Below are 17,478 nucleotides of genomic sequence, written 5' to 3'. Positions count from 1 at the left end.
TTTTGCGCAATTACCGTGACATTCATGACCAGGTCGAATGTGTTTACTGAGAAAGAGTTATGTATCCTAATGAAAGTCTTGTTTTTGACGATAAATCATGTGTTTAACTATTTCGATGGGAAGTAAGAGCATTGTTATTTCTTTAAGTTTCGATATATGTAGACATCAATAGCGACACTATCATCTGCTGTAATGTATATCAACGGAAACGGCATGGGGGCATTAATTTTTTATTCATAATGTTATAGCAGCTGACATGAGAAGCAAAAAACATGCACGTGGAATGGGTAGAACACGTAAAGATGACAGTAGGGCTTCTTAAATTTCTTTTCTCTACTAAAGGAACCCCAAAATTTTTAACCGAGTCTAACAAACGACTGTGAACTTGTTTATGTATGTGAAGGAGAGAGAATTGATAATCTGTAGCCATACAGAGGCAAATAACTCGTCTGTTCGTAAAATGGCAAAGTATTTCACAGAATACGGGAATGGTTATCCTTGCCAACCACCCCCACAAAAAGCTCAGTTCTTCTCTTAATCGTCAATGGCCTGTTTATGTCAGTCTTTTCACCATGACAAAGAAAGAGAGCGCCTTAAAAATTATCTTGGCCTCAAAGGACATCCAAGATCGATTAGTTCCGGTTAGCAGTGAATCATATCAACGGAAGAGGCTTGACAAAAATAAAGAAAATGAATACATGCAAACATGATGAAAATAGTGAGTGAAAGTTTCAATCATGAAATATACGCTGGTGATTTCGTTAGAACTTGTGACATTGTGATAGGCGTGTTTACCAGCCATGTAGAATAGTCGTTGTCACTTCCTCTTGGTGACTTGTTTACTTCCACCAGTCACTTTCACCATGACAAGCCAAGATGGAGTATCATAAAGTCATCGTCACTTTACAACTGTTCACTTTGTTCGTCTTCCCGACTGAAGGTAAGCTGTCACATTATCTTTCAGTCAGCATTGCATTCTGGGGAATCGTTCTAAGGGGAACAACCAGGGGAAATCCCAAATACACGTTTTACGATGTATGAAATTCTAATCACTACACCTGAGAACTCAAAAATTACAAAGTTTTATCGGATTCAAACTCATAAAGGACAGCACCCATTCACACAGCGAAAACATCAGTCAAAACCGGTCGGCTAAATCCCCACCCTGTCTTATTCTACCTTTCTGCTAATCTCCATCATTGTCTTTTGTCTTGTCTTACGGTTGATTTGGCTGTTTGGCCGGTTTCAAACCTGAATAGAAATACGTGATGGAGATATATAATGCCTTCTTATGGAATAAAAATGCAAGTGCCTTTTGATTCCAATAGTCACATTTACGTCCAGAGATTTCTACTGTCACACTATAGACTCAGAGATTGAAAGTGAGGATGTTGGGGAATCAAATCGACAGATTTACCTATTATAATTATTTATATTATTTCTCCTTCTACACTTGATGAAAATTAAGCTTAAGGAATTTGAAATGTTATTTTATAAATATACTAAAGCTCTTCCTGTTTACAGATTTTTTGACCGTTGTGAATTTTTCATTTTATTGTAATCATTATCAACATTTCAAACTAAAGTGTAATGTCGCTCTACTGTTCCATTCATGGCATCCAGTTAAATTTATCAAATTTGTAGGCGGAAACATTATGATATCCGACAGACTTACACACAATTTTAATAAAATTGATTATCTATAGCGACATCAATGTTGACACATAAAGGATATTCTCTATCAATCAAAATATAATTTATCGACTTATCGAAGGTAATGAGTGTCATCATACTCTAGTATGCACTAATAGACAAGAAACTTTGATTTAAGGTAGCGACTCGGGTTCATTGTCACTTATTTCAATCCTCATTTTCACAAAGAAGACGTGGTCACACACCCGACATGTGGTACTTTTTTTATCTGCTCGGTCACCGAAGAGTTCAGAAAATTTGTTAGTTTTTTAAAAACAGTGCGTATACGGCTGTTTTACTCAAAACACGTGTTTTTTTATTTTTTTTTACTCAAAAAAGTGTAAGTACAAATCTTCAATCGGCCTTGGTGATCTGTTTACGGCAATCGACGGCTGGGTATACTGGGCAAAAAACCGTGTCCCGGATTTTTGAAATTCGCACAATGCACATTCAAAGTGTCAACTTGACGTTTTTTGCATAAATTATCGGCCTTTGTTCACGTTTGTCAGGATATCTTCACTTCCAGGCCCTTTATCGGAAATCTGAGACACGGTCTTTCAGATATATTCATCACTGTCCACAGGTGAAAAATCAGGCTAGTCTGTCCAGGCGCCGCCGACTTATACTTATTTGAATAATGTACGCACTGCCAAAACGGAACAGAGAAAATCGACGATTTGTGTGAACGACCTATGCGTCACACATTGTGACCAAGAAGTCCGACTCTCGCACTATTTACTGCGAATTTTCTTACACAGGGATAAGTTGATATATTTAGAGTCAGTTTGGGAATTTTGAATATGTTTAGGATTGCAGATCGTGTGAAAATAAGAAAGAAATTATACACTGAAACTGGCAAATGCTTATGCCAGCAGTGGGGGTATTTACACAACAAACACAGAGGGGTACTTAGGACTGGACATAAATTCCAGGGGGGGGGGTGGGCCGGTGTTTTTTGGGGGTGGGTCGCCATTTTTCGCGCAAGCATTTTTGAAGGGTCATAAATTTTGTGCAAGCCTATGGGGGAGGGTCACCTTTTTTCATGCATCAAAGCTGAAATTGCATGTGCACGTTATGGAATACTGAAAAAAGAAAAAATACCTCCTGGCACTTTCATTTTCTGCCATTACCATTTTCGGCGCGCCTTCGGCGCAAATTTCAGGTATAATAAACAATGTATTGATGATCCAAGCAGCCACATTGATTTAGTTGTCATGATTTCTACTTATTCAACACTATTGTGCATAACTGTCCCCTATAATGACTCTTTCAATAACAATTGTGGGAGATTACTATTTGACATCATTCTCCCATTGACAATACATTGGGTATAGGTCGGTGTCAAACGTTCATGTCGCTGTATGTACATTTTTAAATTTTTTGAGGACATTGACAGAATACAAACTGTTCAGAATAGTGCATAGTGTCATCAATAACAACTGGAAGCTTCAGGTCGAACAACTTTTGAATAACAATTTAGGATCAGATAACCTATGAGTTATTTGTGGTTTCCTCATAGCCTACAATGTATAGTGAATCAACATTTTGGTGAAATTCCAAAATCAAATTTCTTGCACAACCATTGACTTGAAACCACTCTAGTCTAATCATGAATATTAATACTAATAATTAGGTGTACATAAATGCACAGGTTTACCAAGTTTTGTATTGGAAAAAAATTATTCATAGTTTCATCATAGACTGCCATGTATAGTGAATGGACATTTCAGTGAAATTCCAAAATCAAATTTCTTGCACACCCATTGACTTGAAACTACTCTAGTCTAATCATGAACATTAATACCAATAATCAAGTGTACATAAATGCACAGATTTTCCTATTTTTGTATTGGAAAAAAATTATTCATAGTTTCATCATAGACTGCCATGTATAGTAAATCGACATTTAAGTGATATGCCAAAATCAAATTTCTTGCACAACCATTGACTTGAAACCACTCTAGTCTAATCATGAACATTAATACCAATAATTAAGTGTACATAAATGCACAGATTTACCTATTTTTGTATTGGAAAAAAATTATTCATAGTTTCATCATAGACTGCCATGTATAGTAATCGACATTTATGTGATATGCCAAAATCAATTTCTTGCACACCCATTGACTTGAAACTACTCTAGTCTAATCATGAACATTAATACCAATAATCAAGTGTACATAAATGCACAGATTTTCCTATTTTTGTATTGGAAAAAAATTATTCATAGTTTATCATAGACTGCCATGTATAGTAAATCGACATTTAAGTGATATGCCAAATCAAATTTCTTGCACAACCATTGACTTGAAACCACTCTAGTCTAATCATGAATATTAATACTAATAATTAGGTGTACATAAATGCACAGGTTTACCAAGTTTTGTATTGGAAAAAAATATTCATAGTTTCATCATAGACTGCCATGTATAGTGAATGGACATTTCAGTGAAATTCCAAAATCAAATTTCTTGCACACCCATTGTCTTGAAACTACTCTAGTCTAATCATGAACATTAATACCAATAATCAAGTGTACATAAATGCACAGATTTTCCTATTTTTGTATTGGAAAAACTTATTCATAGTTTCATCATAGACTGCCATGTATAGTAATCGACATTTAAGTGATATGCCAAAATCAAATTTCTTGCACAACCATTGACTTGAAACCACTCTAGTCTAATCATGAACATTAGTACCAATAATTGAGTGTACATAGATGCACAGATTTACCTATTTTTGTATTGGAAAAAAATTATTCATAGGGTTTCACCATAGACTGCCATGTATAGTGAATCAACATTTCGGTGAAATTCCAAAATCAAATTTCTTGCACACACATGGACTTGTAACCACTCTAGTCTAATCAAGAACATAAATATCAATAATCAAGCATACATAAATACACAGATTTGCCAAGTTTTGTATTTAAAAAAATTATTCATAGTTTCTTCATAGACTACAATGTATAATGGATCCACATTTCATGCGAAATTCCAAAAACAAAGTTATTGTACACAGATGCATGTGTTACCACCCTCTTCTAATCAAGCAAATTATGTCAATTATTCAGGGTCATATATACACAAATAGTGCATATTTTTAATTCTGAAAATTTTTTTTTTACAGTTTTGTCATAGACTCCCATGTATAGTGGATCAACATTTTATGCGAAATTCCAAAAACAAAGTTATTGTACACAGATGCACATTTTACCACCCTCTTCTAATCAAGCACAATTATGTCAATTATTCAGGGTCCATATATGCACAAATAGTGCAAATTTTTAATTCTGAAAATTTTTGACAGTTTTGTCATAGACTCCCATGTATAGTTTTGTCATAGACTCCCATGTATAGTGAATCAACATTTTGACAGAAATTCCAAAATCAAATATCTTGTTCACATGTGCACTTGTAAACAACCCATGCTAATCAAGTATATCTATATCAGTTATTAAACATCTGTATATGAACAGATATAGCTAGTTTTATACTGGAAAATACACGTTCGTAGTTTTCTTATAGTCGACTACATGTATAGTGAATCAACATTATCGATAAAATCTAAAAATTACATTTTTTGTACAGGCATGCACTTTTACCTGCCACTTCAAGCAAAGTACATTTACATGAATAACACACATATGATTTGATATTTTTTGGACAACGCGTTATATCGGCCACATTTTGCCTTCCTTTCGGGAGGGCGACTTAAAAAGTATAGCAAGTCAGAAGGGGGTCTTTAACACATTGCGGGGTTTTTTTTGGGGGTATTGAGTAACAGGGGAGGGTCACTTATTTTCATGCACGGATAAGGGGGAGGGTCACTAATTTTTGTGCATGAACTTTTGAAGGGTCACTATTTTTTACGCAGCGGTTTTTCGAAAAACACCGGCCCACCCCCCCCCCCCCTGTAATTTATGTCCAGTCCCTTAGCGATTTGATCCATTTTTTGGAACGTTTAACTAGTAGATTAACTGTATACTGTTGTCTCAAACGGTTACAATCTGGTTACCGAGTTCACAGTCAAGACGAAGACGTCGAAACTTGCGTAAAAAAGTCTATCCGATCGAGACTTATGTGCTGTCGTCGCGCGATCGCGTCGGGCATTCACTTGTTCTTGACTCAAGTTTTCTACTTCCTGTCTCGCGATCGGCAATTTATGCATGTTCTTTGTGAAAAGTGATTGTCAAGTTCATGTTAGCGCGACACTGTGCGAACGGGACGTCACTTGCTAGTTTTCCTACCTCAAGATGAGACGAACACATGTAACTCTTGACAACATAAAATGTCTGTCGTATTTTCTTAGCTTTTGCGCCGCACTGCAAACTTGTCGCCCTTCGTTACGACGGGAGAGATTGACTCGTGTTATTTTTTCAAACTTTATTTATATGTGTTTGTACCGATTTTATCAAACTAATAATAATCACGCCGTAGCGTAGAACAGTGCAGGCTGTCATCGACAGCGTGTTCCGAGAGACAGAGTATCGACTAGTCTACAGTGGAGTCACTCGACTTGCGCAATACCAGCGCACACATAATTATTTCGGAGATTTTACTTTTAGTTTAGTCAAACTTTCGATGACTGACCTCATATAGCAAAAATTGCTAGTTTCAGCACTTCTAGAAGTTAAGCCGGGTTTGTTTTACGTTCAGTGTTGAGGTCCAGCTAGCAGCTGTGGAGTCTGCGGGTAATTGATAAGTTTAGACAACACGCACACAAGAATCATTTGTGAACCCTCGCAAATTGTTTGACGTAATTTAATTTTGGGTTATATTTAAAGAAAGAAAAGGCATGAAAAAAAAATATTTGCATTTCGTTTCGAAAAATTAGCAGATCGGTGAACTTGCTCTTGTGAATCTACATTATGTACATTACATAGTCTTTGTCAAATCATGTTACGCACGTACTAATACTTCATTAATTGTAAAATAGTCGACTAAAACATCAGCATCCTTGACATGATTTGACGTCAACTGTTAAATAGACTTGATTAAGATTAGTGCGATTGGAACGAATTTAGAATTATTTGACTCAATTCCAGTATATTTTACAAATGTAAGCTCATCGAGTCTCTTTTTGCAGTACATCTGTTTTATTGATAATTGGTGATATTGCAACTATCAGCACCAGGGCACCTAACACTTTTGATAGATTTGACCAACAATTCCTTCTGAGAGTAAATGTTTGATAAGATAAATTGTATTTGTCCCACTGTCCTGTACTGCAAGCGGACTTCGCTAGAATGGGCAGACAATGCCCTAGAGAATTCAAGTTTTAATCAATATGACAGTCCCGGAGAAAAAGCAAACATGTGGTAAAGCCTACTCGCGATGCCATGGTTTTAAATGTTTAAATGTTATTTAAATGATAGCTGTTGACAATTCTAACATAAGTAGTTTTAATATCATTGCATGTTATAACAAGATGATAGATGATTCTACCTATACATCTTGGAATTCAAATAAATTGGAACTTTTTTAACCTCCTAAGCTTGACTTTCAGGCAATATCCCTGTGCTCCCAGTAAAGTGGAGAAAGACCGCTACGGATAAGATTGTACCAAGCGGTGCCACGGTGAGATTTGCATGCAGGCTGGAAAGAGAGCTACAAAACTGGCCGCGATGGAGACACATAAACCATCAAGGACAGGAGAGATTGGTGTCAGCTGGCATTTACTTGGACAGAGAAAGCTGTAGCAATTGTGAGATCAGCGGTAACCACTTGAACGGAGAATACGATTTAATCATACGTAACGTTGATGCAAATGTTGACGCCGGGCAGTGGATGTGTGAAGCCATAGGTGGAGAACCTAAGTCAACGTACTCAGCTACACTGACAATTGTAGGTGGGTGCATATATCCTCTTTCAGGTAACAATGCGATGCAGGTCGTAAAAAGGAAGTTTAGATAATAGATGTTAAAGCGCATGTTTTTGTGACAAAGTTAACGGTTGATTGAAAATTCATTTTCCTCAGCGTGAATCGTGTCAAATTTTCATAAGTTAAACGAAACTTGTAAACTCGTACAAAAGTGAATTAAGACGGTAGCCAAAGCAACAACACATTGAATAAAACTGGAAGACAATACAACTCTTTTGACCATATGTAAGCTAACCAAAGCGATTCTTGTGAGTGTCAAGGAGTTTCTATTTGTATTACAGGACCTATGGAAATGGTAACACTACATGTCTTAGTTGTTTATGGTTTTGCTAATAGTTAAATATTTTTACAACAATGTCCTTGACTTTAAAAAATCCGCATAGCATTCTTATTTGTTTCAAACTGTATTGAAAACTATTGTCAAGGTGCTCTTTTGGAAGATTATAAACATGAAAAATATCACCTTTGAAGCTTCTCGATATACTGTATGCCTAAATGATATGTACTTGCATTGTCTTTCAGTAACATGATCAAAATGTATTTCCGCAATGTAAAGATACATATGGCCCTTGAAATGTTGACGTCAGAGCCTCATTGCAGTAAGACACCTAAACACAAATCCGTTTGAATTTGTTTTGCAGACGAGACCATGACATGCTCAGCTGACAACATTGGTCCGGAGAATACAGTTGTCAGTGGCGACAACATTACATTGACATGTTATTCAAATACAGAGGTCCTACCGGGTGATGTAAAGTGGACTGTCAATGGACGAAATTCGAACGTTTCTGGCCAAGCTCCTCTAATTTTCAACACCCAGATAACGAAGTCAGCCATTGGTGATGTGTTCGACTGCAGATACAATGACGACGCTGATCTAAATACACAGACATGCAAATATAACATGTCTTTTAATGTTCAATGTAGGTACTCGGAATATAATTACATCATACTGCATAATTAAACTGTAAGAGGGACATCATGGTAAATCAGAGAAATCCTTTTCATGTGTACATGGCATAAATTTGAAGTGGCATTTGACTTTCAATAACCTGTGTTCACTTATTTCTTGTTGCCGCAAGGCGACAGCAGACGTGTGCTTTCAATACATAACTGTCATCACTGGTAATTGATGACTTATCTTAACAACTCTTTCTTCGTGCACTCAAATGTCCTAAATCTCGTGTAATTTTCATAGCAATTTTAAAATGACATCCATACATTTGTCGACAGATCCTCCAGAAGCGATTTTCATTTCGTCAACCAATGACGGAATAATCACGGAAAACGACAAGTTTGAAGCAACATGCAGAAGTGAGAGTAACCCGGAACCATCATACGAATGGTTTGATTCACGTGGGAATTCAGTTTCACCAGGACCAATCTTGAGTATAGAGCAAACAAAGAGACAGCGAGCTGGCACATATCGATGTGAAGCTACTAATGAGCTGTATGACGGCAGGCAAGGACGAGCAGTATCAACAACAGAACTTATCATTCAATGTGATTATTATTATTATTATTATTATTATTATTATTATTATTATTATTGTTGTTGTTGTTGTTGTTTTATATTAACAATGTTGATATCATCAATATCATCATCATCACCATCTCAAAAGCATCTAAAGTAATAATTGCTCTCGTCAGCAATACCCTTTTATAAATACTTTTAAGCAAATACTCAAAACGTTTCTCTAATGTATACAATTACTCAAATCTGAATACGAATGCACTCACTGTTTTAATGTAAACTTCCTGTAAATACAATCCATAGATCAAAGACTACCTTATTATTCCGAACAGTAAGATAATAGAACCGAGAACTATTGAGCCGTTTTGCATTCAGACTGGCGAGGCTTATTTGCTCTTTAGGAGTGTCGGAAACGACTACAAGTTAGTTCAGTTATGCATTTCACTCGATGTACATAAGTATAGGAAGCTGATGGAAATGTCATTTCAAGTAATTACAATTCTTATCGTGCACATACGTATATTTAAAGTAAGACAAATGATGAGTGACAGTTCGTTCACTTCTTATATGAACAGATCCTCCGGAAATACGAGCAATGAATACAGTTAATATTGCTCAAGGAGAATCTCTGCGGCTTGAATGTAATGTTGATGCGAACCCTGAGGCGCGTGTCCAATGGATTCTGCCGAATGCAACGGAGAATGACGGGAATATGTTGGTATTCACACAACTCGGTCGAGGACAAGCTGGTAGCTATACTTGCACAGCTGTTAATATGTTGGACAATGGACACCTTGGAAGAGATAGTAAAACAGTGTTGGTAAATGTTAAATGTGAGTATTGTTATGAATAACAGCTACTCCTATCTCATTCTTCCATGTCAGGGTAAATTACACACCTTTTTATCAGTACATTATGCGACAAACGCTTAAACATGCTTTAAGGCTTATATTATGCATGCACAAACAAACATACGTTCATAAAATTGGTAAAAAAAAATGGTGTGTATTTTCACTCTTACGGCTTCATCCACAGATCCGCCGATACAAGTCAGCACGACTCAATATACAGCAAATATCGGTGACTCTGTCACCTTGAAAATCGATGTAGAATCTTATCCAACCAGAGTAGAATTCAGTAAGTGGTCGAAGAATGGTTCTGAATTTCCAAGTACGAATGTCACGTCGACTAGCTGCAGCTTGCACATCGATGCGGTCACCGAAAAGGACTTTGGTATTTATGAAGTGTACGGCACCAATAAGTTTCGTGGCCCACAACAATTGACAGTTGAATTACGAGAAAAGGGTACAGTAGTCTTTATATTTTGTCTGTCTGTATCTCGGTCGTTTTGTTTGTCTCTTTGCCTGTCTCTTACCGACGTTTTACTTAACTTGTGGATTTGACTATTAAAGCGGGTGACTAATTTAAGGCGATACCGAAGGATTCAAAGCGCGCGTTGGTTACTATCGCTGGCAACGTTCCAAACGCGCACTTTTGCGCGTGTAAAATCATACCAATCCGTTGTTTTCTATGGATTTTTGACTCCTGATATTTTAAAAATGCTCAAAATCTTTCAACTCTCTCAAGTATAGACCAATTCAGCTGACTTTTGGTAGGATTATTGAAGTTGTACATGAGAATATAGATAAGCATGCTCCTGTTCAAAAATCGTTTGTACCTGAACAGATAACCTAATCCATGCTGGGGGCTCGAAACAGGGTATCTTATGTGTTACATTCTGAAATTTTGTAAAATTTGATGCAAATTTGTAGGAGCTGAAACGTTTTAAAGTAGAGTTGTGAAAATGTGTATATGTGTGACGTCACTGACCAATCGCGCAACAAACTTGCGTCTTTTGGAACTGCATGGTTCCGTAAAACTTTATTATGCAAAGAAAATCATAAAAGATTTGCATTTTGATTGATTTTGGAAATTACCCTTAGCAACTGTTGCTTAGCAATTTGAATCCTTCGGTAGCGTCTTAAGTACCGTAATAATTCCATAGTACGCGTATAATCGGTCGTGTTACCCTTTTCCCGTGTGCTATCAGTCGACTGATGCCAAAAGTTAACATTGCATTATAAATGTCCGTCAGAAGATTATACAGTCTTCGATGGATAATCACTGAAAGGACCTTTACATAACTTTTATTACTCTACCACCACGGTTAATTAAAACTGATATTGGACTTATCGGAGGATACAGCGGCTGTTTGATGTAGTTGATAAAGCGAATAAGGGTATACCATTTATTGACTTTATCACACACTAATTTCAAAACTGTGTAGTGTATAACTCTGTATAATTCAATTACACATGGTCTGGACAAGCAACTGATTTACGGTAATTTGTACCGGCAACGAATATATTGTTTGCAGTGCACAAAGTATTGAAGTATTATTCATTACAATCAACAGTGAAAGATATATAAGATGCATCTTACGCAGATCTATTTTCGTTTAAGCATTTCAAAATTCGATATCAGCAAAATCAACAAAAAATATCTTTCTTATATTACTCTTGTTTTTGTATGGTTTTACAGAGAAGTTGAGTGCACCGGCCTTGTCATTTGTAACGATTTCGTTCAGCCGGTTTTACGTGAGAATCGAAGGAAACTATATTAGCGCTGAAGACATCGTATACATCATTGAATTCAAGGAGAGCGGGGCCATTGCGTCAAATTGGGAGGACAACCGCCAATCACAGCTCGCAGCTAGCATAAGTGGTCTCCGTGAATCGACTGTTTACGACGTAAGGGCCTTTGCGAGCAACGAATTTAGCAGAAGTGATGCTTCAAATATCACTAAAATCGAAACATGTGGTAGGTTTCAGTCATATCGACTGTATATATTACAAACACCCGACCTGTCGTCTGCACATTCATACAAATCAGACGCCTGTATAAGAACAGCGTGACACCTCCTTTCGAAAACGTCGAGCTTAATGAAGTTAAATCGGGTGAATCCGATTTCTTTTTTAATGTTAAGCAAATTTATCGTTATTACCCACGCAAATGAACGTCTGATGGGTGCAAAATGAAGTTCTCAAGCGGGATGTTTACTATAAAGGGAAGACAATCTTGAATGGGCCGTGAAATAGCGATAAAAGCAAACAAAAAAATCAAAACGCCGTAGATGCGATTTTTATATTAACGTCACGTAACGAACAGTGTTTTTTTCGCAAAATAATGTACCTTTTTACAACCAAATTGAAACTTATCTCAGCAAAAAACGACCTTGGTATGCTTCCTGTTGATTTGGTCGTAATATTTTTATGACATTTTCATGCAAATTTCGCCTTTGAGATTTTTCCTCCAAATTAAACGGAATTAAATGTTTCAAAAATTCTCTCCAAGCGTAATGGCTTGAGTTGAAATACGCTGGAAAGAGAGTAAATACGTGATAGTACTTTAAATGATTCATCAGCATTGCCTCTAATCCTTTCTCATCTTAGAGAGAGCCATTAAGTTTGTGTCATGACAGATGATAATTATTTTTTTTTTATTTCTCTTCATGTATTATTTAAAGGAAAACCTTTGGTCAGGTACGACTCCATTTCAAATGAGATATCTTGGCCTGGATACACGAAGAAAAGTTGTACACATAGCTGTGTCGAAATCGAATCCTTCATCCAGGATGAATGGACGGTATTGGAAAAGTGTTGCGATCCTTTGAAATTAAAGTACGGCTTACAAGAATCGCAGCGTGGTGAACGCACATTCAGAATTAGATTCTGCCAATTCGTAAACGAATGTGATCATGAATACTTCATGTCAGTAGCAGGTAAATAGGTACAAACGCATTCTTATGATAAAATCAGAAATGGAATCTACATTAAATCACTTGATGGTATGATGTATATTGAGGTAACAGTCGATATTTTGGTAGTCCATGTGTTTCAGTGAGACAAGAAAATGTACGTACTAAGTGTAATTATCTACAAAAGAATTCGCAGTTTAATTTCGATCACCCTTGATGGCCTTTGTCTTTGTCTGATTCCATCAATTTGATTGGTTGTTCGTTGATAATAATTCACATTGGCTAAATATAAATCAATACTGAACTATCACTTAAACAGTGTTTGTATTTACACCATATTCAGAAGAAAACTGTTGCATTTTAAATCAAACTATCGAAACCAAGGTCATTCAGGGATCATGTGGTGGTCTTTTGGCGATAGTTACGGAAAACAAGTATAGAAAAAATACATATTTTTATGATGATATAAAGTAGTGTATATGACATACAATTGCCATTTTCACAAAGCAAAATGATGATTCATCAACACGCTTTGCTATGGTAATACTATTATGTGTTATCTTTAGAAGCCGCAGTGGGGAGCTCGAGCTCGAGCCCAAATCTGTACATCACAATTGGAGTCCCATTAGTTGTTGCGGTGGTGTTAATCGGGCTTGGTCTTTTTGCATACTGTAAATGTCGCAAGCGTGGAAGTGAGCATGCGTACGAGGAATACGCATTCAGAGTAAGTGGTTGTTCCTCTTTGATATGTGTGAGACTTGGTAAAATGACCACGATCCACAGAAGGCCACTTCTACGCGTGAAAGTACTGCGTTAAACGTTGTGTGACATTTCATTTTCATCACACGAAAATGCTACAATTCAATGCGATGTTATGATGTAATGATGAATGTTTGTCTGTTTTGTCAAATTGAAACGACCAGTTTTTAATTTCAATTTTGCCCCATTTTTTTCGTTAAATAAATTTAACGACAATTTGCTAGTTAAATGCCAACATGTATTAAGAATGAAAAAATGCGCGCGTTTATCAACCAGTTGTTATTTAAAGGTCTTTGGTGTTATGAAGAACAACAGGCTTCGTTAGAAATCTCAAATGATTAAATCAGTAAATCTAGTGAGTTGCATTCCCATGCAGTTGAGCGAAATCATATTTTAGAGGAAATCTTGTTATTTGCATATACGGTAGTACATCAGCTAGCTAGACTAAATGTGATTACTGGCGATTGCTATTTGCTATTCCTCCCAATGCGCTGTAACATATCAACAAATCCTTCTCCAATATTTGCAAAGCCAAGGAACTCAATGCTAGAATTTGAGTGTGTTTCCTGCAGCATCGAAAATTGAGCGGAAACTTCATTGAACTGCACTCTGTACGCACAGTAGTGATTCGAAACCAATGATGCAGATGTGCAATTTGATTAAGCTTTCGGATTTCTTTGCACACACAGGATCCAGCGTACTGGTCAAACACTCTTGAATCGAATCACTATGAGTTCATTGGTTCCTGTGCAGACATTACAGTAAGTAGATAACGCCTGGTGGTATCAACAGAAAGTGTATTCTAAAGTTAGGGCGCATTTCTGCGAAGTAGACGATTTCGAACATCTGCGTATCCGATACAGAAAAATAAAGCAAAGAAAGAGAAATTGTGTTTATCGTTGACTTCCATATCCTGTTCGCTTCTGATGCACTATTACAGAACATTTGATGGCAAAATATGTTTAACAAACATTACTGCTGAAGTGATTTTTAGGTGGATCGTTACTATTGTTGTTTTCTTTCTAAAGTCGTTATTCAAATGTTTATTATTTCTGTTGTTTTTATAGCGCGCTTTCAAGTCACTTTCAAAATCCAAAAATAATTCACATTCACTTGTTTTACTCTCATAGCTATTTAAATATGTAGAGTACATCTCTTTAACGAATCATGTTTATATCAAATATCAAATGTTCACTATAAATATTATATCGCCGAGTTCCATTCTCGATTAAAAGTAAGTTTTCAACGATGAATTTAACGTTGTATACACTGAAATTTGTATCCTTGTTCTATGTACTTGTAGCAATAAAGAGGCAATGAGGATACGTCCTACATATTTTTTGCACAATAACAATGAAAAACACCCAACAGCTGTAGCTCTTGTCCTCTGTTAGATTAAACTACGGAATATCATAACATCCGAAAGGTACATTACATCGAAAGTATTTAAATGTTACCTGTCCCGTTGCAGGAAAAAGATGTGCCCACATTTGATATAATGGGAGTAACTAAGGTAGACTGCAGTGGTAGTGGGGAGAAAGAGAACATCGATGCCGTCGACAAATCAAAACAAGTTCCGAATGAAGGTGAAGAAGTAAGTGTAGAATTAAACCCGGCTAAAAAAATCATTACGCTTTGAGATATGTTTGACGATGGATCCTAGTATGATTCGATATCTGGAACAAGTTTAGATTGACATCGAATCCGGCAGCTTGAAAACACAAACGATATTTGCAGGAATTTTTGTGATTTATGCAGAATCTAAATACGATTCCATGAAAATGCTCGGGTCATTCAGGTCATTCTCTACATCGTATTAACACAGATAAATGACAAAAATATTCAGTGTAGAGTTTACAGACAGTAACAACGGAGAATAAATATTGATGTGTTGCCTTAAGTTGAAAAGGGACAAATATAAATTTAAAGAAAATACCATAATAACTGCAACTAAATGATTTCAACAAGCTGCGGTTTACTAGTTCTAAAATACCTACGACAATGCGGTTAAATAACCATCTTATATTGCACAATATTAGGAAGTGTACGTTTTACGGGTTGATCTGCCAGTGATATTGACTCTTTAACCCGCTTTTTTATTCATACAGTCATATATGCCGATGGCGCCTCAACATGACAAGATGCCAACGTACTCAAACACTTAGAAGACTCAGTCGAAAAAAAATGTGATGGGCGACGTACCAGCCTGTGTTATAAGACATGCAGATGAGGAGCGAGTTTTCAACCTATCGGGCTTTTTATCGTCATCACTTGCTAATGGGTATTCCCTGTAATGACTACAAAATGATGCTTCGTAGGTAGTAGGATTTTTTTTACCTTAAATCCACAACAGTCCAAACTATTCTAGGCACCTATGATTAAATGCTAAAGTTGCCGTGTGATGCAAGTTCAGATTCGAACAGCCAACGGTATCGAGTATGTCATACATCCGTACGTGACATATTCATTTACAAGACCAAAAACAAAGGGGCACCCTGGATGAGATATATAGGTAGACGGTAAAATTAGTAAACTTGGTAGAAACGCATCCGTTTCCGTTTATAAATGTTAAGGCTGAACAAATATAATTGTGCTGTTCTGATGTCCCGACCTACCCTATTTTTAACCTGCCGACCATAAACTTTTCGAACTACGTAAACATGGAAGTAAAGAAAATGAAAGAAAGAAAAACCCGCAAAATCGCGCGTTCCTTACTTGGCATTTTGTTTTTGCTAGAACAAGGATGTCTTTTGTGTTTTTTTTTTCCTTTTATATGTATGACACATTTTTCTGAAAATGTTGTGGCCAGTGTTTTGACCACCTTGAACCCCTAAATAATGCATATTTAAAAATAAAAATGTTTGGGAAAAAATTCCTGCCGACCTACCTACCCTATGGTTGAAAAAAAAAATTATTGGAACAGCACAATTTATTTTTTGGCCTAATTTTTGTTTTATGTCTTAATATTGAAACATTTCGTTTAAGTTTGTCATGAAAAGTGGATATATAATACGCATTAATTGCAAGTTGAAAGGATGAAACTTGCCAATAAAAGTAGCGAAGTATTTGTTATTCAGAACATTTAATAATTTCCTTAATAATCCCCCTGTGTTGTTCTTACAAATGGTTCGTTTATGCTTTCCAAGATACTCAGATTAACATTTAAATCCGCATAGCAGAATATATAGGTGACATCTTCAAACTGAACGAAATGTAGGACAGTAGATCTGTTGAGAATATATCAATTCCTGCCTGGCTGCAGGCTTCATATCTAATCGGTGAACCAACGTCAGCTTGTCAGGATACAAGCCCCGCTTGGCTACATAAGTGCAGGCTGTACTATCGATCAGTTTGCCACAGTTGAGCTGTCAGTATATTAACTAGAATAAATGCTTCAATCATATTTTCTGATACCTCCGCACGTTAGAATTTTGATTAAGGAGGGGCGCATTTTCATTGCCTTACTCCCTTTTTCAATATGTTTTGATATATTGAGATAACCAGACGCTTGTTTTCAATAACACATTAATTTTTTTCACGTTGATTTAAATATTGTACAATGACACAATGGTGGGAATATCAACAACTACCCATGAAGTGTCTGAAACAATAAATCCTGCATGTCTACTTATTGTTTTGTTTCAATTTCAAATATTATCTTTCAATAAATCAGATATTAGCGATCCATTGCTTCTGTATTTGTCATTATTGTATTCAGAAGTAACGATTGACGGTGACACCTTACCTACACCAACATTGACCACAACCAAGACATTCTTAGAAACATAATCATGTGACTTCATGACTTGCGTGCTAAGCATTGATATATAAGCGATACTTCGCGTTGTAATCATTTGATAATTTCAAGCACTTGAATAATCAGTTTGTACAATAAATCATAACACTTGTG

At 36.3% G+C, this 17,478-nt stretch overlaps 1 protein-coding gene across 1 annotated transcript; it reads left to right on the top strand.

The window, feature by feature from the left end:
• The first annotated feature begins 819 nt into the window (after positions 1–819).
• On the top strand, positions 820–17,253 carry LOC139128625 (cell adhesion molecule CEACAM5-like). Its single transcript, XM_070694365.1, has 12 exons — positions 820–940; positions 7,204–7,545; positions 8,220–8,501; positions 8,812–9,081; positions 9,628–9,885; positions 10,088–10,357; positions 11,594–11,872; positions 12,579–12,833; positions 13,376–13,533; positions 14,258–14,329; positions 15,040–15,162; positions 15,677–17,253. Exons 1-12 carry the CDS (start codon positions 877–879, stop codon positions 15,731–15,733), a joined length of 2,430 nt encoding a protein of 809 aa, XP_070550466.1. The 5' UTR covers positions 820–876; the 3' UTR covers positions 15,734–17,253.
• The last annotated feature ends 225 nt before the right edge of the window (positions 17,254–17,478 follow it).

The sequence above is a fragment of the Ptychodera flava genome, unplaced genomic scaffold (genome assembly GCF_041260155.1).
Source record: "Ptychodera flava strain L36383 unplaced genomic scaffold, AS_Pfla_20210202 Scaffold_61__1_contigs__length_779756_pilon, whole genome shotgun sequence".
In the NCBI taxonomy this organism is placed as follows: domain Eukaryota; kingdom Metazoa; phylum Hemichordata; class Enteropneusta; family Ptychoderidae; genus Ptychodera; species Ptychodera flava.
Note: the sequence above shows the minus strand (reverse complement) of the source record. Positions and strands in the feature narration are given on the sequence as shown.